The sequence below is a fragment of the Durio zibethinus genome, chromosome 23 (genome assembly GCF_047325235.1).
Source record: "Durio zibethinus cultivar Kanyao isolate XHJ-2024 chromosome 23, ASM4732523v1, whole genome shotgun sequence".
Classification (NCBI taxonomy): domain Eukaryota; kingdom Viridiplantae; phylum Streptophyta; class Magnoliopsida; order Malvales; family Malvaceae; genus Durio; species Durio zibethinus.
In genome coordinates, this window is record NC_143184.1 from 3,986,986 (window position 1) to 4,009,198 (window position 22,213).

The following is a 22,213-nucleotide window of genomic DNA, read 5'->3' on the forward strand; positions in this document are numbered from 1 at the left end:
GTCCTGAAACAACGCTAAGATCCTGGGCATTAAAGCAGGACCGGGTCCTTGTGAAAATAAGGCCCGTCAAATGCGGAACGCTCCTGAAGTGGGACCCATAAGGCCTTGCTACGTCTACGTGGGCCTCGCTCGTGTCCGGACCTGTTCGGTTCGGTACCAAACCAAGGATTTGAATTTTTTGAACGTTGAAGTCTAAATCTAAGGGAAGGCAACATGAATATTGTTAAATTATTCTATATGCTTTCTGCTACATGTATTTTATATGGGCCTATTTCTTTTTTTTTTTTTTCTTCCCTGTCTGCTTCTTCCTTTTCATCAATCGGCCATACCAAAAAAATATCAGTTCAATTCAATGGATTTTTTTTTCAAATAGTTTCAATTTTCAAATATTGTGGCAATTATTATGTATCTACCTAAAAAATTTGACATGGCTAAAGCTTCTTTTTCTTCTTATGTTTAATTACTCTATGCTTTCGAAAAAAAAATTAATGCATTTTAAAACTAGTTTTATGTTAATAGCTAAGAACTTAGTACTATAAGTTGTCCCAAATTGCCAAATTAAGTTTTTCCTTTTATGTTTGAATTGTCCTTTTTCCCCTAAAGAAATTACTATTAGAATAAGAAGAATAGACAACATTTTACAGAGGAATAATTTTTTTTTTTTTTTATGTCAGTTTTGTAATGGATCGGACTTTATTCCCGGGCAAGTGTTTCAACTCCAAGAAAAACCATATTGTTCATAATTAATAGACTTTAATTTTCATTAATTTTTATAATGTCATTACTTTTGCCAGCATTTGGTCTACATACCTTTCATGTTATCCATGTTATTAGAAACTACTTTGATTTAGTCCGTTAATCTAACAACAATCATAAATTCTTATAACAAAAAACAATGACCATTTATAAAGTAATCCAACAAAACATGGCAAAAAATCATCTGAAATTCCAACCCTATTATCAGACTATTCAACATTCAATTTGCAAAAAATGAAATGTCCAAGAGGAAGAGATATGTTTCCGCTTTTCTTTTCCTTTACTTAGGCCTCGAGATCATTACGTCGACCAACATATTTAGTGGCATTTGGTTTACGCTTTCATTACCTCCTACTCCTAGTCTTAAGATGACACAAAAGCTTTATTATTAGTTTGTAACTGTTTTCAACAACCATTTCCATTGCCGAAAGCTGGTCGTTGCCTACCGGTCGATCAGGAGGTGGACCATCTTTCACGTAAGTATTGGACTTATTTGGAAATGTTTGAAACGCTGCTTTCAAACTTTTTTAACTAGCGCAAGTATGCAAAACAAAAGAATTATACGTGGCGAAGTGCTAGTTATTTTCTTGGCTTTTAAACTCGACCAAGATGTCTCCAGCTCCGGCACATGGATAAATTATGTAGTTCCATAGGAAAGTTAGATAAGCTTTTGTTTGAATACTAATAATGTGCTAGTTTTGAGCTTGAGTGTTATTGATAACATTTTAGTAATCTAATCTCGCATAACCAATTTTTATAATATACAATACGTATTATTTTATTTAAAAATTTGAATAATCTAATTTTTAATTCAAAATTTTTTGTAAAAAACTTATTATAGTTTTAAAATCTTTCGCAATTCTAATCATATTCCCACTAATTCTAAACTTATGTTGAGTGAATCTAAAGAATAGATAGAGTTAGGCTTCTCCAAAATAATGTAACTAAAAGTGAGAGTAAGATAGAAAGTTATAATTGATTTTGTTGAAAGCCTTTTGATTAGTTTTACAACAAACATAACTCAATTTTTTGAATACGTTATGATGTGTCGAGAGATTTAATATTTTACTTGAACCATATTCTTAATTTTGATAACGAGAGATTAGAAAGGACCCACTAATTTCAACCACACATTTTGAACTTTGCCAGATAATATGTGAAAGAAAGTGATCATATTGCAAGTTGAACTTTTTGTGACATTTAATTATATCTGCTTAAGAGCATCAAAAGAAATCCGGCAAAACTACCAATTCCACCCAAATTTTTGAATGTTTAAATGTTTTCTAAAATTGGGTTGGAGGGATTTTTCTTTAAAAGCTAAGCAAGTTATTTAAAAAAAATTAAGAGCAAAAATGAAGAAAAAAAAGCAAGAAAAATTTAGGAAGATTCAGTCCACAATATGGGCTCAAATATGGCAGCATGTGGAAGAATATAGGAACATATCGATCAAACAGGATATATTTACAGCTGTATACATGTATAATTCCTTGGGCTATCTATTTCCATATATATTTTTTTCATTTTTGTGTTTGGGACATGGGATGAAAGAGGCTGAAAATTTGGATTTAAAGGGACATAGTAACATCTATTTAATAAAATGATTATGATCACTTTTTAGAGGATGCCATTACCTTTTCTTATAAATGCTAGGGTCAGTTGTAATTTTAGAACAATAAGGTAGATATTTCATTTTCCTTTGAAGCAGATTAATTTTTTTTAGAATTATGATAAGCTTTACCTGGTCATTGGTGGTGGAAGTCTAAGCATTCAAGTGGTTGTTGGGCCACCCACGATGGAGTTTACTTTTAAGTGGGCCATTGGCCAACCAAACCAAACTTTGCCATTTCCCGGCTCCTGCGATTTGCAAAATTTAATTACAACCTTAATAATGCTTTGAACCCCACGCTCCAAGGCAGCACCTGACCGCACCGCCCTATCGGCTCTCTCCTGATTGGATTCAACAAGCAGAGTTCGCTTCTGAAGGCGTGAGGGTCGGAGACAGGTTCGGATAGAGGTTTGGAATAGTAGAGTAGCTGAGGAAGAAAAAAAAAGGAGAGATTCAAAGGAGAGTGAGTAGTGAGAGTATAAAGCGGAGATAGCTTTCTTTTCTGCTTTGTATAGAGAGATAGCAAAAGAAAAGAAAAAAAGGGTAATGGAGAATGTGATTGTGTTGTAGAAGTTATGTGTTAATATCAAAAAAAGAAACTTCAACTCCAACTTCCCCACACAAATATCACAGGAAAAGATAAACCCACCAAACTTTGCTTTCTTTTCCATATTTCTAGATATCATTTCTGTTTTTGTTTTCCTTGTTTGATCTCTCATTTTAAGCTTCATTTTCTGTCATCTGGGAGAGTTTTTTTATTTGTTTTCCTTGGGGAATTTTTGTTTTTTTGGATGGTGGAGTTGTGAGAATTTATTTTTCTTCTCGAATTAATTTGTGGAGAGAAAATGGCGGCAGAAAGAACGTTGTCGTTTTCAGTTGCTTCAGTTGTAGAAGATGTACTGCAACAGCATGGCAATCGCTCCAAAGATCTTGATTTGGAATCTAGAAAAGCTGAGGAAGCTGGTACTTTGATTTCTTCTTCTTTTTTTTTTAAAAGTCAGCATCTGGGTTTTGTTGAACGATGATGAACTTTCTACTGAAAACATGTATTCTTTTTCCTTCTATAATTTTAATTAGTCACAATAATGTAATTCCATAAAAAATATTGAAAAGTTTGGGTTTTTTCTTCTAATTCCCGCTCTCTGATCCCCCACTTATTTTTAAATAGGAAAAAGAAAATCTTTTGATCATTTACAGTTATTTTTAAAAAAAATTAGATGAATTATGCCTTGTCAGTGAGTAAAATTTGAATGAGATAATTTACTTGTGAAAGTTAAAAAGAAAAAAATGAAGATGAATGTGATAATCTCTTGTATGGTAGCATCAAGGAGGTATGAAGCGGCTGGATGGCTAAGGAAGATGGTTGGAGTAGTGGCGGCTAAAGATTTGCCGGCAGAGCCATCAGAAGAAGAATTTAGGCTTGGTTTGAGGAGTGGAATAATCCTCTGCAATGTTCTTAATAAAGTTCAACCTGGAGCTGTGCCTAAGGTGAAACCCTTTTTCTTATTTTGGTCTTTTAAATTAATTTACCTTTTAATTACGGTTTATTTCATTGGGGGTGGTTGGTTTTTAGGTGGTGGAAAGTCCATGTGATGCAGCTCTCATACCTGATGGAGCTGCATTGTCAGCATTTCAATACTTTGAAAATGTAAGGAATTTCTTGGTAGCTGGGCAAGATTTGGGGCTTCCTACTTTTGAGGCATCCGATCTAGAACAAGTATGTTTTCGAAGTAATTTTGTTTTTTCACATCTATTTTTACAATTCTTTTGTTTTGAAAGAAGTGGGATTTATTGTGTAATTTATCTATTTATTTTGGTTAAAATTCTTTAGGGAGGCAAATCTGCAAGGGTAGTGAATTGTGTTCTAGCGCTTAAATCCTATAACGAATGGAAGCTCACAGGTGGAAATGGAGTGTGGAAATTTGGTGGAAATATAAAACCTGCCACCACCTCGTTGGGAAAGTCATTTGTGAGAAAAAATTCAGAGCCTTTCATGAATTCCTTGCAAAGGACCTCACCCATGAATGAGAAATTATCCAATTGTCACTCCAATGAAATTGATCCTAATAAAATGGTTGGTAAGCTTTAACTGTTTAAAGTATTCACTGGTTTTTATATTCTACTTGAACAGCAAAAATGAATCCAATGAGATTTTCTTATTGTACAAGCAGGCCAGCTCTGGTTCATTAAGTATGCTGGTTCGTGCCATTCTAATAGATAAAAAGCCCGAAGAAGTTCCAATGGTAAGTTTTATTGGCTCATTACTTTAAATAAACATATCAAACTTCACTAGTACTTCTTTGCTTATCTAAGCTGGGAAATTGAATGACTGTCCTGTAGTAGTCATGTGTTAGTTTTGCCCTGATCATATGAGAGCAAATGCAGGGTTGTCTAATTAACATTTGGGTGCCTTCCACCTCGAGGATACCTTTCCTCAAGATTCAAAATTTCCTCACTTGTTGTGTTTTTTGTGTTTTGACTAATGAGATATTGCACTCAATTCACGTCTTCTTGATATTCTGTTAAAACTTTTTCCACTCATATTATTTATCATAAATGATTGGTTATCCTTTTGCTGTTGTTGCTACTTACTTGGTCTTCTTTGTTTGTCGATAGCTGGTTGAATCTGTGCTCAGTAAAGTTGTAGAGGAGTTTGAGCATCGGATTGCAAGCCAATATGAAGAGGTATGTTAGTTTTCAGAGTTGTGAAGTTTGTGCTTCAAAATTTACAGAAGAATAAAAGTTATTTACTATGTAATTATTGATCTTAACTAACCATTTGTTTATTAATTTTTTGCTCCAAATTGAAAGATGAAAACGACTTCAAAAGACATCACTGCTTCTCACTTCAACAAGTCTCTATTGAAATCAACTCCTGGGGATAAAAAGGTATCTAATGAACCTCATCCATTACACAGGTCACTCGATGACTTCTCTTTGATGTGTTAGTGATGTAACTCGAGTTTCTTAAACTTTTTTTCCCAATAATTCTAATGATTTAGATCGAGGAAAAGAACGTCAAAGAGATGAAGAAAGAAGATTGCTTTCATAAAACCCTCATTGATGAGGAATTAAAAATTCGATCTCAGAAACAGCAAATGATCTTTGATCAACAACAAAGAGATATTCAGGTGGGAGCTAATTGTGTTATATATTCTATTTCCTTGTCAACTATGTACTTGACTAAACCACTTATAAGAATCATGGATTTTTGTAGGACCTAAAGCATACTATTAATGCCACAAAAGCTGGCATGCAATTCATACAAATGAAATTTCATGAAGAATTCAACAATCTTGGTACATTCATTTTGCTTTAATTCACATATTTATTTGTTTTTTCTTGTGTTTTATGGAAACGCTAAACAGGGTATTTATCTCTAATTTAATTTAATGCATTTTTTTCAGGTATGCATGTTCATGGTTTAGCTCATGCTGCTTCTGGTTACCATAGGGTTCTAGAAGAAAATCGCAAGCTATACAATCGAGTGCAAGACCTTAAAGGTAAGTTTTCTTTTGCATAAGTTCTAAATATCATTTGTGTCCTTGTATTGAGTCCTCCAATTGATTAGAAGGCTATCTACTTTATCTGACCAGGAAGCATCCGTGTTTACTGCCGTGTGAGACCATTTTTGTCTGGACAATCAAGCTATCTAAGCACTGTGGATCATATAGAAGATGGAAACATCACCATCAACACCCCATCAAAGCATGGTAAAGGACACAAGTCCTTCACCTTCAACAAAGTCTTTGGGCAATCTGCAACTCAAGGTTGCTACACTAAGAGTTTAATTGCTTATTGATAATGTTTCTGCAATTTTAGCATTCCTTACTTTGTTATATCTTATTGCATTGCAGCGGAGGTTTTTTCCGATATGCAGCCACTTATTAGGTCGGTTCTTGATGGATACAATGTTTGCATATTTGCATATGGCCAGACAGGATCAGGGAAAACTTACACTATGGTAAGACATCCCATGGTTGGATTATTTAGTTAAAGTGTGATAATACATGCACTAATACTTGTTTAATGAAATATGCCTTTTCTTTTGAATTTACTGGTTTATTTGGTTTACTATCCAGGTTGGACCTAAAGACCTGACAGAGAAAAATCAAGGTGTTAATTATAGGGCATTAGGTGATTTGTTTATTCTAGCAGAACAAAGAAAGGATACCTTCCGCTATGATGTTGCTGTTCAGATGATCGAAATTTATAATGAGCAAGTCAGAGATCTCCTTGTTAGTGATGGAAGTAACAAAAGATATCCTTTTTCAATTCATTTGGTTTTATTTCCCACAAGGTTATAAAATTAGATAATGTTACCAGTTAGAACCTATGCAAAATTGTTTTTACTGATTGGTAACATAGAAAAAGCTGTCTTACTATTCTAATTTCATCTAGAACTTTATCAAAAGTTGGTTGATGCTCTGAAAATAAAAGACTAAAAAATTTGAAATTGTTTTAAATATGAAAATGGATATTGAGTCTCTTACCTTCATATGGTGGTTGGTCCTTGCCAGTCAATTTTCCATCCAGGCTTATCCTTAATCTATTATTAATACATTAGGAATTCGCAACAGTTCTCAGACAGGTCTTAATGTACCAGATGCAAGCCTCATGCCTGTTTCAACAACATCTGATGTTATTGATCTGATGAACCTAGGACAAAGAAATCGTGCAGTCGGTGCAACAGCTCTAAATGACCGTAGTAGCCGTTCTCATAGGTAACTTCTTATTTCTTTACACCACTTGGTCCTGAAATTTGCAACAGTTCTGAAACGAAATTTTGTTTTTTTGTCACTTTACAGTTGCTTGACCGTCCATGTTCAAGGAAGAGATTTAACATCTGGAACTATTCTCCATGGCTGCATGCATCTTGTAGATCTTGCAGGAAGTGAGAGAGTAGACAAGTCCGAGGTAACAGGAGATCGGCTAAAAGAGGCACAGCACATAAACAAATCTCTATCAGCTTTAGGAGATGTGATTGCTTCCCTTGCCCAAAAGAATCCACATGTTCCTTACAGAAACAGTAAACTCACTCAACTTCTTCAAGATTCACTTGGTAAGTTTAAACTGTCAAAATAATTGCTGATTCAGTTCTATTTAGCAGCTAAATTTACTGCATTCATGTTTTCTTTTCAGAAGTTTTAATTATATTGGGGCTGGAAATGTATTTTCAGGAGGGCAGGCCAAGACACTAATGTTTGTTCACATAAGCCCTGAGCCTGATGCCTTAGGTGAAACCATAAGTACTCTTAAATTTGCAGAGCGTGTGGCTACTGTTGAACTTGGTGCTGCCCGAGTGAACAAAGACACTGCAGATATTAAAGACCTCAAAGAACAGGTTATTGAATTCTTAGTCGCCTTCACATATTTGGTTGAGATGGTTATCTTGAGATAGTTGGCAAATGTGATACTCTTCCCTTTCAGTAACTTGTTGGACTCATCTTTCAGATTGCAAGCCTTAAGGCAGCATTGGCTAGGAAAGAGGGAGAAACAGAGCAAAGTCAGCATTCTGTATCTGGCTCTAGCAGCTCTGAAAAATACCGAACAAAGGCTGGTAATTTATTGCCCTTTAATCCTAATCAGCAGGTTGGAGATGCATTGGGGGCCAGGCAACCCATGGGTGATGTGGGCAACATTGAGGTACTAATTGCCTTCCACATTACGATTGGATGGAAATTTTGATTTCATTAATCATGTTGAATACCATCAGCACAAGTTCCAGATTCTTCCTCATAATTTAAAGATGATATGAATAGTGAAGTGTGAATGTTTTGTTGAATACAGAATTTCATGGCAATACAGTCTAGAGATTGAGAGTTGGGATACTGGCTTAATACTTATTGACATGTGCAATTTTTTTTTCTAGTTTCCTTTTTCTCTCCATTAAAGTTGGTTGGATGGAGAGAAAGTCTCCATAATTATTTTTTGGAAATTTCTTGCCAAATTTTAGGAATAATATAGCAATTCATTGTGACAGGTTTGCTCAAGATGTCACACTTCACTATCATCATCACACTTCAAGATGTGAGAAGAATAATAAAGCTTAAATGTTCATATCATCATCATGCATTTCTCCACAGACATACAAACATAGTATATGTACTCCATAGACCTTGAGGTTAAATTTGATAACTTGTTCTGCTTTTTGCAGGTGTGCCTGAATTCTACATTGAGGCAAAAGAGGCAAAGCTTTGATCTTGATGAGTTATTAGTAAATTCACCTCCCTGGCCTCCTGTTATCAGTCCTACCCAAAACTTTAGGGATGATGAGAAAGAACTTGGCTCGGGTGAGTGGGTGGACAAGGTAATGGTGAACAAGCAAGATGCCATTAACAGTGTAAGAAAACCCCTAGGATGTTGGGAAGCAGAAAATGGGAATTTGTCTGATGTCTTTTACCAGAAATATCTCCAAGATTCTTCAAAGATTTACCCAGAACAATCATATAATATGTTCATAGGGGGTAACAGGTTCAACATGGCTGGTCCTGATGACATAGATGATCTTGATGCTGCTACCAGTGACTCATCCGAGCCTGATTTGCTTTGGCAATTCAATCAGTCCAAACTTAGCAGCATAACCGATGGGATTGAGTCAAAGACCAAGAAACCTACTTCAAAGTCAGCAAGGAACCCAGAAGAAAGGTAGGCAATTTATATACTCTCATGTCCAACATTGTCTACCATCATTTTAAGTTTTTGACAGGTTACTAAAAGGGTCGTTAATCTTTTGCAGCAAAAATTTACATCTTATGTCAGGGCCATCACCATCCAGGAAACTAGCAAATGGAGTTGGCCCGCCTTTGCATCGAAATGGTAGGCAGCCAGCTCCTGCTGATGGGAAACGCAAAGTTGGAAGTAGAAAATAACAAATTTATACCATTATAACCACGTTGGAGTGATTTCTGATTCTTTCTTTTATTTTTATTTTCTCTTTTTTATTTGTTAGAGAGAGAGAGAGAGAGAGGTACTCAATATACAGAATTTTTTCTTTCATTGTAATTTTTATGGTATAGTTATAAATGCAGCAATCATTCCAGTTGCATTGCGTTTTCTAAAGACAAGTTGTGTGTAGATGCGTCCTGCCCGCTTGGTTTTGTGACGGTTTTTTTGTGTAAAGATTGTGTGTTCCTACTATTCTTTAATTGCAATGGCCCTGCAATTACCATTCCTGAGGCTGTATCATTTCCTACATTTCTACCTTTAAAAAAAAAAAACCCATGCATTTCTCTTCAGTTCAGTTTCTCTCTCTTTTTTTGTTTTTTTGGATTAGCAATTATTTGTATTACCCAAAAGATAGCAGTAAAACTGCCACAGAGTTACATACTGCAGAAACAACAAAACAAAACGATCAGGAACATAGAGGTCTTTAGTCCCCATGCGTTACAAAGTGCCCTCCCTGTTTTCAGAAGCACAAGCATCGTTTTTCAGGCCATAAAGTCTCATGCCAACAGATTTAGCATTTACAACTATAAAATATACCCAAACTAGATTTAGTAGCATGCCCTCAAATCCTATTGTTTCGCACCGTCCACAAATAATAGACTGAGGCACTCCGGGTTATTCGTAAAATGACAGAGATAAGTGCCTTCCCCTTCAGTTGAGTTTAGACCAGCAAAGATGACCATAAACTTCAAGTAATGCTGAGCTGAAACTCAATTCGAAAACTACCTTCCGTTGGTTTCTTACTCCCTTTCCTTCCAAGTTAATTTTCCTCTTTAAGCTGCCAACGGCTTCTGAGCATAACTTTGCACTTGCACAATGAATCTGTGTTGCAACTTGCAAGGCAAAAAAGGTTCTAGTTCATCCATTGTTAAGTATAAATACCTGTGAAAGTCTGACAATGTTGTATGACAAATTTTCCGAAATTCCATATCTTGATAGAGACAATAAGAAATTGAAAATCATGATTGCAACTAAAAATTACATTGACATACTAATAACTAATAATAATGGAGTCGGAGAATGTATACGGTATACATTGTCATATAGAGCAGTCTTTCTAATTTCATGCGTTCTTGTTTGACGATCAAAATCGCTCACCAATTTGTTTGGCTTGAAGATCTAAATCGGTCCAGAGGCCGTCCTTTTTAGTTGTTTCCGAGTCATGTCTAAGATTATGCTACTTTTCCGCGAATTGAGTCTTAAAAATAAGAGAAAAGATCAGTCTCTATATGCATATGATGTGTAACACAATTACAAAAGCTGACATGACAATATTTGATAAGCTGAGCAATGGATGTGATTGAGTAACAGAGGACTTTGATTTGAGTGTAAGTAAACGCATTGAAAACAGGTATATCGCGTCCATAAATAGAAACTGGAAGGCATTGTTTTTACCATTCTGTCACAATCTAGGTGACAAGGTTTCTAGCAAGGTCACCTTCTAAAGCAAAGCACATAGTAGTTGAGTGGAAAATTTGAAAAGAGAATTTAATTACCAGAAGCAACTTTTTCAGATTTGCATTCTTCTTGCGGAATTTCTGCACCTCCAATCCCAGCTCCTGGATGTAAGCCTGATGGAGACATTAGATTTTTAGGTAGGAGCGTAAAGAATGATTTTCAACCGAATGACAAGGAGACTAGATTGTTGCAGTTATGAAGGGGTTCATTTGGAACTCTAAAGCAGAAGCAAACTTCTATTTTCAAGCAGATTATTTAACACTAGAAGTCGGTTATTGGGGTTTTTCAGCCTGCTGCTCAAAGGCTAAACCTTTTTTGTTAAGGATCAAAGGCTCAATTACAATCATGGCTAAACTCTTATCAATTGATTCAGTTTCTTTTAATCCAAATAATTACGAGCCTGCTCTAAGTTACCTTCTTTTTCGCATATGCACGAGCAGCAGTCTCTCTATTTCTTATTCTTTTTAGCTCCCTCATTTGAGCAGCATCTTCAGAACCCTTTTTATACCTCTTTCTCGTATCCGTTTCTTGACATTTTGTTCATCCTTTAGCTTAACATTCATTACATTAATTGATCACCATTATTTGTCTGAGTCGCCACCATGTTACTGCCATGGCTCCTATCAAGGCCACCTTCATTTCCCACGACAAAATGCACTTCTTCATTTTCCTTTCCCTCGTTTAGCAATTCATGCAGTTCGTTTAAATCAACCTATTCATTGATATTCATGGGATTGTAGTCCATGGAGATTGGAGGAAATAACATATTTTCAAAAGCTTCATCATCTTGTAAAATTTTTATAATGTCATTTCCGGATTGGTCCATAGTGTTTAATTTTTAATTAGACAAGCTTGAGTTTAGATGAAACAAGAAATCAAATTGAAAGCTCGAAGTACCAAATTATTTATTCAAAATTTTCAGAGAAGAGAGAAGTAGTTAGTGTTCTTTTTCCTCCTATATGACCAAAGGTTTTGTGTGAGGATCAACAAAAAGGGTGTGAAACTATAGAGAGCCTTAATAAAGTAGACAAGACAAAAGTTAGTTCTTTTTCTGTCTTCAAAACTTTAAGATCTTTTAACGGCTAGGACTCAAATGAATGGTGAAGCAGCAAAGAAGGAAACAGAAGCAGTATTTTCACAATTGTTGCATGGATTGTTGTGTTTTTCAAGTTCGCGAATGACAACAGTAAAGCATCTGCGGCCAATGCCTTCGTACAATTCTCGGCCAATATAACCCTTTGTGAGCCATTGGATGTAGAGTCCTACATTATTAGACCTTTAAAAATTTAAAATATATATATAAATAGTAGTTTTTTTTGTAATTTTCTTATTTGACTTTAATAAAATCTAAAAAAAATAAAATAAAATGAGAAGTAAAAAAAAGAAAATTTTAAAAATTTTGTGATGACAATGAGTAGTCAATATGTAAAAAAACTTTATATTAATATTAATATAAATATAATCATACATTAGTAAGCTTTAAAATGTAATATCCGGAAAAAATTAAAATATAATCATTTCATATGATTTTAATAAATATTTTATGTTTTATTATCATGAAGATTATTTTTTTTAATTTATGCTTATTCAAAAATATCAATTAATTCAAAAATGAAGATTAAGGAGTGATATGGGCCACTGGTCTAGTCTTCAAAATGGCCCCAAAATAATGGGATCTATCCATTATATCGACTTACGGACGAAGTCCAATCGACAAAGCCCATTTCCATTGGGGTGACATACAATAACTAGCCTATCAGAAAACGGAATAACAACGAAAAAAATCCGTTAAAAAAAGTCGTCACCGCCTACGTTTGACCCGTATCGCAGGCTTTCCGCCCAAGCGAGCTACCCATCAAACGGTCATTTCTTTACCGGCTGCTTGCTTTTGTTTAACCCTCCAAAAACAAAGCCAGAAATTTCTCACAACTACCTAATTCCCATTAATTGATCCAAATCCCCATCCTCTCTCTCTCTCTCTTTCACCTATCCCTGACCTCGACTACCAAAACCCTTTCTCTGATTTTGTTCCTTCCGTCCATCACTTGATCAGGTCTATTTCCTCTCTTCTCAGTAACTAGTTTTTTTTTTTCCTTACAATTCAAATCTTAATCTTGAATGCCTTGTTTGTTTATTATCATTACGCAGGATTAGAGACATTTGAAGTAAAAAGCCGAGAAATGTCGATCTACATCGTATCTCGGCGACTCTCCGCTGGATCCACCGCCTCCCTATGTCACGCCACTTTCTGGAGATCCTACTCGACGTCTTTTAGGGAGTAACGAGACACTTTCGGCCCCATTAATGTCCCCTCCGATAAGTTCGTCTCTCCCCTTCCATCACTTTTCATTTTTTCCCCCTCTTTTTTCCTTCGCACTATTAATATATATTTTTTAAAAAACACTTTAAACAAAGGAGGAAAGTAGTTATAGTTATAGTTATAGTTGTTGTTGTTGTTATAGATTGTGGGAAGCACAGACTCAGAGAACGTTACAGAATTTTGAAATAGGTGGCGAGCGTGAACGAATCCCCGAACCTATTATTCGTGCCTTTGGTGTTCTCAAGAAATGTGCTGCCAAGGTTCATCTTTAATCGGATCATTAAATCCAAATAACGGTCAATTTCAAAGTAATTGCCAGTCATTATCTTTGCATATTTTTAAATTTTTTTTTGTTTGGTTTAGGCGAACATGCAATATGGTCTTGATCCAACCGTTGGGAAAGCCATAATGCAAGCAGCCCAAGAAATAGCCGAAGGAAAACTCAACGATCACTTTCATCTTGTTGTTTGGCAAACTGGCAGAGGTCAGTGATTATTGATTGATTAATTATTGAGTGGAGTGAAAATTCATGTCATTTGAATATCATTAGTATATAGTTAAATTTTAGTTTGTTTGGTAACTTTGGAAATTTTCCAGGTTATTGCTAATAGAGCAGCTGAGATCCTTGGGCATAAACGTGGTGAAAAGTTTGTACACCCTAACGATCATGTGAACAGATCTCAATCTTCTAACGACACATTCCCAACTGTAATGGGACTTACCTATCTAACTTTTTGGTTTCTGCCTTTCTATTAAAATTTCTACAATCGAAAATTTCTCCTACACCATCATATGTGGCCATTCCTTAACATGGCAGGTTGTGAGCTGCCTATTTGCTTATATTACGTTTTCTTTTTGTTTCTCCAGGTAATGCACATTGCAGCTGCAATGGAAATAAACTCAAAATTAATAACTAAGTTGAAGATTTGCATTCTACTCTACATTCAAAGGTTTGCCATGTTTTTACCACTAGTTTATGGCGATTTTTATGTATAATCTCTCTTTCTCTCATCTTTCTTTTTTTTTTTAATTTGAGATCTCTGCCTTATATGCCATTGTTGTAGCATTTCCTTATGCACATAAATCATCACATCAGCAACTATTGCCAGAAAGGGGATTTTTCTGGCCATGCCCAGTTTTATTGATGCCAATATTGTCTTAATTGAATTCTACCTCTCTGGTTCCTAATTTCACTTGACTCTGGTCAGTGATGTTGTGTTGTGTCTTTTAGTCTTTGTAATGCTCGTCTTTTGGTGGATTATTGTGAATCATATGTTTAGCCACAATACAACATTTATTCCTTTTTTTCTCTTTGCTTGTGAATCGACAAATTAATTGATATGGATTGACATAATACATACATATATGTGCTACTGAGTACAATGTCTCCTAACTCTGTCATTGTGTTTTATATTTGCTTCTATACAGCTTACTTTTAATTTGGATGAGTTCAAACTTAAGATAAATTTTGCTTGTGTTGTTTTTACCAGTCAATTGAATTCAAAGATATAGTTAAAATTGGTCGCACTCACACTCAAGATGCAACACCTTTGACTCTTGGGCAAGAGTTTAGTGGCTATACTACACAAGTAACCTCATTATCTAGCGCTTGCTTTTATTTACTTTGCAGTCAAATTATGTTTAGTGGAGGGATGGCAATGAGGGATAAATTATTATTTTGCGGTTTGCTTGCAGGTCAAGTATGGAATGATTGGGTTTTGTGCACCCTGCCATGCATGTATCAGGTTTAACGTATGGTATTCCTTTTAACCTGTTCTGACTCTGACATATAGGGATGTTGTGTGACAGCTTGCACAAGGTGGTACTGCCGTGGGGACAGGATTGAATACAAAGAAAGGGTATGTGTTGCTTTAGGGTTGCAGCATGCTTCTCTGATTTTGTAATCATGCCTGTTCTCTTTTACCAATTTTAGATTTGGTTTCGTTTTGTTTGTTCTAATATCATATTATTTATTTATTTTACTCGGTTTGCTTTGATTTTGCTCTGATTCAATATGATCCAAGTCTTATACAATTCATGCTTCTCTTCTATGCTGCAATTCATTTTTTATCTTTTATTTTTTGTGCTCACAGACTCTCATTGATCTGTGAATATGTGTTTAAAACTGTTGTGCCCTCTGTAAACTTTCTACTTGTTTTTTTTTTTCATATTAATAGATGTTGCACCTGTTGTCCCATGAACTCAAATAGTTGTCATGTCACCAAGTTTGCAAACTGTGAACCTTAAAAGGAAAATATTGTAAAGAATCTTTACCATCATCAGAGAACATTATTTATCATCATAACTATGTTCCTTTAGATTGTCTCATACTTAATTTGACAGTGCTGAATGTTAAAATCAATCTAGGTTTGATGTAAAAATAGCTGCTGCAGTAGCTGAAGAAACAAACGTACCATTTGTCGCAGCAGAAAATAAATTTGAAGCTTTGGTTAATCTCTTAACTCTGACTGATTAAGCATTTATTTTTTCCATTTTGTTTTAGGGTGAGGGAACTGATCATTACCTTTTCATTCATCTCATAACTTGTAATGCAAAATGGTTTCACTTGCATGAAATTTTCTTTTTCTTTTTCTTTATCTTTTTAATCAGGCTACACATGATGCCTTTGTTGAAACTAGTGGAGCCCTAAACACCATAGGTATATCCCTGGTGAAGGTTGCAAATGACATACACTTACTGGGAAGGTTTGTCTGCAGCTTGGATAACCACTTTTTTTGTACCTTTTTGTTGCTTAGCATTATTCTGACAGTTTCAACATTTTCCTTATTCAGTGGTCCCGATGTGGCCTTGGTGAGCTCATTCTTCCTGAAAATGAGCCAGGCAGCAGTATTATGCCTGTAAAATTCTCATCTCCATTTGCATGGATTTATTTATTAGAAAAATCCATTCTTTTTCTATTCTAGTTGCTCTTTGAAGATTTTTGTTCCCATGTAATGTTGTTATTTTGAATGAACTTATTCTGTTTCAGGGGAAGGTGAATCCTACCCAATGTGAGGCTCTTACTATGGCCTGTGCCCAGGTAAATTTTGTTACGACTATTTTTTTTCACATTCAGATGGTGTTGACCAACTGGAGAGTTTATCTGCTGGCAGTTAAATTGTCGCTTTCTTTTATCAAACTATAACAAGATGGAAATTTTCGTTGCAGGTTATGGGTAACCATGTTGCTATCACAGTGGGTGGATCAAATGGCCACTTTGAATTGAATGTGTTCAAGCCAATGATTGCCAGTGCACTCTTACATGAATGTTCTTTTGTTACAATAGTAATTGCAAAACTGTGATTCATATAATTTCAACACTTTTAAGTTCCTGGTGCATGATTTATCTTAACTAAGTGTGGTTAGGCAAGCAATTCCACATGCATGTAATAGTGTTTTGGCTGTTAAGCAACTGTTAATACAGTTCATTTATTTTTATAAATTAATTCAGTGGAATTCTGTGACTGATTTTAAAATTTTTGGGCAAATTAACTGGTCATTTGAAGAGTCAAATCTCTTCTTTCCTAAGATTTTACAAAAATTATTAGATATGAGCTAAATGAATTTTTGCAATGAAAAATATTGTTAGAATTTAAGATTTGGTGATCATGTGGTTGTCCTGCCTTGTGATTTTTCCCATTTTGGATTATTGAATATATTCTTTTTAATTCAACTGGTCCTCTTCTTCTTTCTCCTTGTGTTTCAGTTCTTGAATACTTTTCATGCAATAGTAGTTAGCAATACCTAATTTAGCTCTTGAGATTAATTAAATATTTCTTTTGCTTAATGACGATCATCTTGATAATTTAGCTCTTATTGTTAATTGAATGTTTTTGGTTTTCCAAGACTATAGTATTATGACATGGAAATTTGACATATTCAGGTCACCTAAGTTTTGCTTATACTGGAACTTTTCAATGTTTGTCTTAATCCTGATTTTGGATGGCTGAAATATGAAATCTAACTGACTTTTTTTTGGCTTATCTTTGCAGGAAGCAGCATTGAAGCTTGGTGTGCTCACGAGCCAAGAATTTGACAATCTTGTGGTACCTGAGAAAATGATTGGCCCATCTGACTGAAGCCTTTTTTGCTAGAGAGACTTGATTCCCTGACTTGTGCATCAATGGCCCAGATTTTAATTTTGAAACCATATCTCTCATCAGTTGGATTATGAAATAAGAATCCAACCGTGATTTTCTTCATGTTCTGATTATGGAAAACGATATTTTTGAGGTTTTTCCATTGGCTTCGTATTGTTTAATCATTTTATGTAGTGAAAGCCATTAATTGGCTGATAGAGGGAAAGCCTTCTTCATTTTGCAAGGAGAGGAAAGTTGAATGCAGAATAAAAAAGATGATATCAAGTTGACAGCAAAACGGAATTGGACATACTTTTTAAATAACAATACCTTTACTGTGATTGTAGTAAGGTGGCGCACCGGTCCTCGCCAAGAACCCTCTGTTTCGACATGGTGGAGAACAATCATCTAGACTTACGACTTATGAGGCGAGAAAAAGCTGGGACGTCTAATTCCGTTTCAAGGTGAGCGACTTATGACTGAATCATCTAGAACCTGGATCAAGATCCAAGTTAATTTATATTTAAGTTTCAAATCAAATAGATATAATGATGAGTAAAAAAAAATTTGAATGAATCTGTTACTTTATGATAGGATATTTTTTTTTCTATTCAACTCATGTTATATAATTATATTATTATTAGCCAAAATAAAACTAGAATTATATTATTAAAAAAATCAATTATTTATTACATATTATATATGATTATTAAATAATAAATATTTATTTTAATATATTTATATATGTGATATATAATAAATTATTGACTTTTTCTATTAATGTGAGTATATGATTTGATTTCAATAGAAGTAACATATTAAGAATTACCGTATCATAAAGTCATTTTTCTTTTTTAATGAAATATATTTTATTAGTAATAAAAATAAAATCAAGAGTCTTAATTTATTCTTTATAATATACTTGCTTCATTTTAAAAGCTTCATACTAGTGATTTAAATTTGTGTTACATTTTAATATTGTTTTAATGTATGTTGCGTTTGGCCCAAAAAAAAAAAAACGTTGCATTTTAATTTTTATTTATTATTATTTTAGTTTTAAATCAAATAGTGAGAACTATTTTTTTTTTTATGAAAACATATTTTTATTAGTAATAGAGTCAGTCCAAATCATTTTTTTCAAATTATGTTTGCTTCATATTAGATACTAAGGAATGACAAAAAGGAATATAAGGAATATTTAGGAAAAAAGGAAAAAAAATCATGACAATCAATAACAAAAATAAATTATGCAAAGGCTATTTCAACATTTTGTCAATAAGTTTCTACAATTAATTTTGAAATATGTATTATTGTTATAATTTTATTATGAACCCAAGTTTTTGGTTTATATATTTATTTATATTTTTTAGTTTAATTGAAATTTTTTGTTGTTACACCCGTAATTACAATAAATAAAACGCACCCGAAACCCAAAGTCTCTAACCTAATCTTCAGTGCATTTTCTTCCTCTCTAAGAAAGTACCCCAACGGCGCCACTGCCCCATCTTCTTTCTCCCGATCCCATCCCACAAGACCCTTACTTGCCTGCTGCCTTAATCAGCAAAAATTTGTTCCTCTCCCGATCCCGACTCCCAGCTAAATTATGATTAACATATTATTAGTTCTCAAACTTTACTTTAGAAAAAAGAAAAGTTTCCATTGAAAATCTTCTTGAGGGGAATTGGGTTCGTATTATCTACAACGAAGTATTGTTTGCTACTATAATTTTATGATTCATGGATTTTTTTTAAGCCGTCAAAAACACAAGTAACAATAATAAAAAGTCCCAAATCTCAATGCTAAACTGCGGCCTAATCTTCTTCTTGGATTGGGTTATTTTTGTTGCTTTATCTTTTTGCCAAAATTTTTGTTACTTATTCAGTCTCAACGGCTCAACCCACTTTTGGAATTTAGGGCTATAAGAACTAAATAGGCCCAATAAGTTGAGTCTTATTAGTACCCTATTCAAGTCTGATGATTGATCATTTCATTCGACAAATTTCAAAGATGAAACTTGTGTGTTAAAAAAGTCAAGGATTTTTATATGCAACGGCTAACCACCGACTTTACTTCCGCCCGGCGGTGGTGCCCCTCTATTCTTTCCGAAAACAAACCTCTGACACGTATCGCCACCGTGGGTTATTTCCGCCGTAGTGTCCGGCTACAGCTTATACAGGTTTTATGCTGTCGTTTAACCTCCTTGAAGGTACCGGACGCTTCGATTTTGTTTTGATTTTTTGAGGAATTTAATTAGCGTAATCTAATTATGGCCATTTTACTTTCTTTTTGAGTTTACTGTTCAAGTCTTCTTGGATTTTGCATTTCAAAAATTTTAGCCTGAGCACTACATTTCATTGATTAGGTTGATTTAATTAGAAATTAGAATTTTTTTGTTGAAGCAAGTCTATATTATTTGTTTAGAAAATTATGCTAAAACTATAAAAATATATATACTTGCCTTCTATTTCTGGAAAACTTTTTTTTATTTTTTATTTTTTGGTTTGAAAAACTAATCAAATTTAGCAACATTAGAAATAGGAGATAGAAAATTGAAGTGGATGATTTGGAAATAGTTTCCAAAATACCTTACTTTTCATACCAGACTCAACTGAGCTTATATTAAGGAGGAATAATGGAAAATTCTTGCCCACCTATAGAGCTGATGACAGGACAGGATTCATTGAGGTATATGAACGGTTTAATTTTACTCTTTTTATTTGCTTTAAAATTATGGAAAACAAGTTTCTTTTTTCTTTAGCAAGGAGTTTTTATGTTTAAATATGTTTACTAGGATAAAGGGTTTGTTTTTACTCATCTTAAAATATTTGATTTGGATAGTTCTAAGTTATTTTTTCTCCCTGTTTGTAATTTCTTAGTGTTTGGTTGACATTAACGGAATCCTGTTTTTATACTATTGTAGTTTGGAAGCCAGTGATAGCGATGCTTTAATCTTGCCTACAAAATGAAGCAATAAAAGGAAAGGGAATGATTAGGTATAAACAGCGATGTTTTCTATTAGCCCTTGATTTTTGTTTTGATCATATAAAGTAAGAACTTGTGGTCAAATACTTATGTCTAGACTAGCTTGAAAGGATCAAAGAGAAACAAAGCCCCAAATTTAGTAAAACTCAGATAAGAATGTTGAAGAATTTGGAGGTTCTTGGTCTCTTTTGATGATTGATACCCAACTTTTTTTTGCTTCATTTTTTCTGTTAGGGAGATAACTTCTAGTACCAGAGGAGAAAGGGAAAGCACTTTTGCTATCAAAGAGCATTGAGACATTGGAGTACTTTCCCTTTCTCTTTTCTAAATAATGTTTCCTACTTTGTCTGTCTTTTGTTGAGAAAAGTTCTTGAACGCTTGACTTATGCTTTAACATTTAACATTTTCAGGAAATACAAGATTCCAGAAGATACGTACTGTTTGCTGCAGCCTTCAAAAACTGTTGGTTGGGTTTGTTCAAATTTTAGTTATAAAATATAATTATATGGATAACGTTAATTTGCTTTAGGTAGGCTGAAACGATGCGGCAAAAACTAGGAAAAGAAGTTGCAAAACATGCGCGTGATTCTTTAGCATCTTCTCAAGAGCCAGTTTTGGGTAAGTACCTAGGCCCGAGCTGCAGGTTCGTTGATACCTTACCTTGGGAAGAAGGCACTAAAACCTGTATTCCAAAGTTGCCTGTCAATAATGGGAGAGAAAGCTCTATATCGATGGTAAGTTGGATTTTGAAAGTTTAATAAGTATATCATTTGAAGGATAAACTGCATGTACAGGAACATTGTAGACTTGCCATTCACGCTGCTTAATTTTTTCGCCGAATGCGTCCTAATGGGCATGGTTAAAAGAAGAGATTTAGAAATCAAACGTCCCATCTAAAATAAGTGTAATTATTTCATTTTTGGTGCAGAGTAATTTACAGTAATTATTATTATTATTTGATGACAGCTCCAAAATCCAAATGCAGTGAATATGGCCTAGCTTTGTATATAGATTTTTGAGGTCCCATAAATGTCTTTGCCGCATAGATGTTGGCTTTACTTTCAATGTAAAACTTCCCAATTGGGCTTTTCGGGACACAAAGCCATGCTGTGGGGTTTGCTACACATTAATCAGTTATGTTCATTTCATTTTGCCGGAAGAAGTAGCTTTCAATCTCTTATCCTTTCACAACCACTTTGTTGGACTCTTTTGTACATTGGATGTATTATATCCTTTCCCTTGGGTTTTTTTCTCTTCTTTTTAAACATTTGATCAAGGAAATTTTCACGATATAATCATCTTAATATTTATATGACATCTTGACTAATTCTATTGAAATTTTTAAGATAAATTGAAATTCTTATTAGGGCTTTTGAACATATAACGTACTTGATTAATGTGTCAAATCTTTTTTTTATGGGTTAATATGTAAAATGATTCTTGTATTATTTATTTTTTTTAATTTGATATTTAAAAAAAATAAAATTTTCATTTTGATATTTTAAATCTTATTTCGTTTAATATTGTGATATTGTTATTGTGAGTTAAGTGACTGATGTGATCTGAATATTTAATTAAATTTTATCATATATCATAAATGTTTAATTATTATCACATCAACAAAAAATTTTAAAAATATAAAAAATAAAAATTTATTTTTTAAAAAATAAAAAAATAGATGATATGAAAAATAGATAATATGATGATAATTAAATATTTATATCACATATTATAATTTTATTATATATTAATGTTAGGTAAGTAATTTATTTAATAGAATAAAAATTTAAATATTAAAATAAAAATTTTATTTTTAAATATTAAATTAAAAAAATAATATAAGGATATTTTTTTATTTACGTGTTTCTTTTATCTCCAAGACTATCCACCTCTTCTCATGTAATTGGCGTACACCTGGCTATTGAATTTTGACTTACATCGGGTTGGGGAAAGAGAGCCTAAGTCTCCATCCTCGTCTAATTGTCACTTGTAGGGGTCATGGCTGATGGCATGGAGTAACATCAGCTCCATCTAGTCAAAGTATTATCATTGTTTCCTGAATTA

General features: G+C 33.8%; 1 protein-coding gene and 1 pseudogene across 3 annotated transcripts; both read left to right on the plus strand.

The window, feature by feature from the left end:
• The first annotated feature begins 2,873 nt into the window (after positions 1–2,873).
• Positions 2,874–9,467, plus strand: LOC111314098 (kinesin-like protein KIN-14I). 2 transcript variants are annotated; one of them, XM_022915129.2, is made up of 19 exons: positions 2,874–3,325; positions 3,684–3,850; positions 3,936–4,079; positions 4,194–4,436; positions 4,531–4,605; positions 4,979–5,047; positions 5,174–5,251; positions 5,365–5,493; positions 5,580–5,661; positions 5,770–5,865; positions 5,959–6,132; positions 6,220–6,326; positions 6,445–6,623; positions 6,925–7,086; positions 7,171–7,424; positions 7,543–7,706; positions 7,817–8,008; positions 8,520–9,010; positions 9,102–9,467. In XM_022915129.2, exons 1-19 carry the CDS (start codon positions 3,208–3,210, stop codon positions 9,232–9,234), a joined length of 3,057 nt encoding a protein of 1,018 aa, XP_022770864.2. In that variant the 5' UTR covers positions 2,874–3,207; the 3' UTR covers positions 9,235–9,467. The 2 variants fall into 2 exon arrangements, with proteins under 2 accessions (XP_022770864.2, XP_022770866.2); XM_022915131.2 differs by having other exon boundaries at positions 4,534–4,605.
• Positions 9,468–12,548: 3,081 nt separating this feature from the next.
• On the plus strand, positions 12,549–21,404 carry LOC111314100 (fumarate hydratase 1, mitochondrial-like; annotated as a pseudogene). Its single transcript, XR_016332629.1, has 19 exons — positions 12,549–12,821; positions 12,917–13,088; positions 13,231–13,348; positions 13,452–13,572; positions 13,657–13,796; positions 13,956–14,038; positions 14,579–14,677; positions 14,784–14,833; positions 14,898–14,947; positions 15,456–15,537; positions 15,699–15,797; positions 15,881–15,946; positions 16,078–16,128; positions 16,257–16,373; positions 17,081–17,631; positions 20,088–20,160; positions 20,384–20,453; positions 20,560–20,883; positions 21,116–21,404. The product of XR_016332629.1 is annotated as a fumarate hydratase 1, mitochondrial-like (transcript).
• Positions 21,405–22,213: the final 809 nt, after the last annotated feature.

Excerpts from the sequence above, each read along its gene's own strand:
- LOC111314098 (XM_022915129.2), top strand. The coding sequence starts at position 3,208 with ATGGCGGCAGAAAGAACGTTGTCGTTTTCAGTTGCTTCAGTTGTAGAA. Across the intron at positions 3,326-3,683 it reads TAGAAAAGCTGAGGAAGCTG|CATCAAGGAGGTATGAAGCG; the intron begins GTACTTTGATTT and ends CTTGTATGGTAG. Across the intron at positions 5,048-5,173 it reads TTGCAAGCCAATATGAAGAG|ATGAAAACGACTTCAAAAGA; the intron begins GTATGTTAGTTT and ends CCAAATTGAAAG.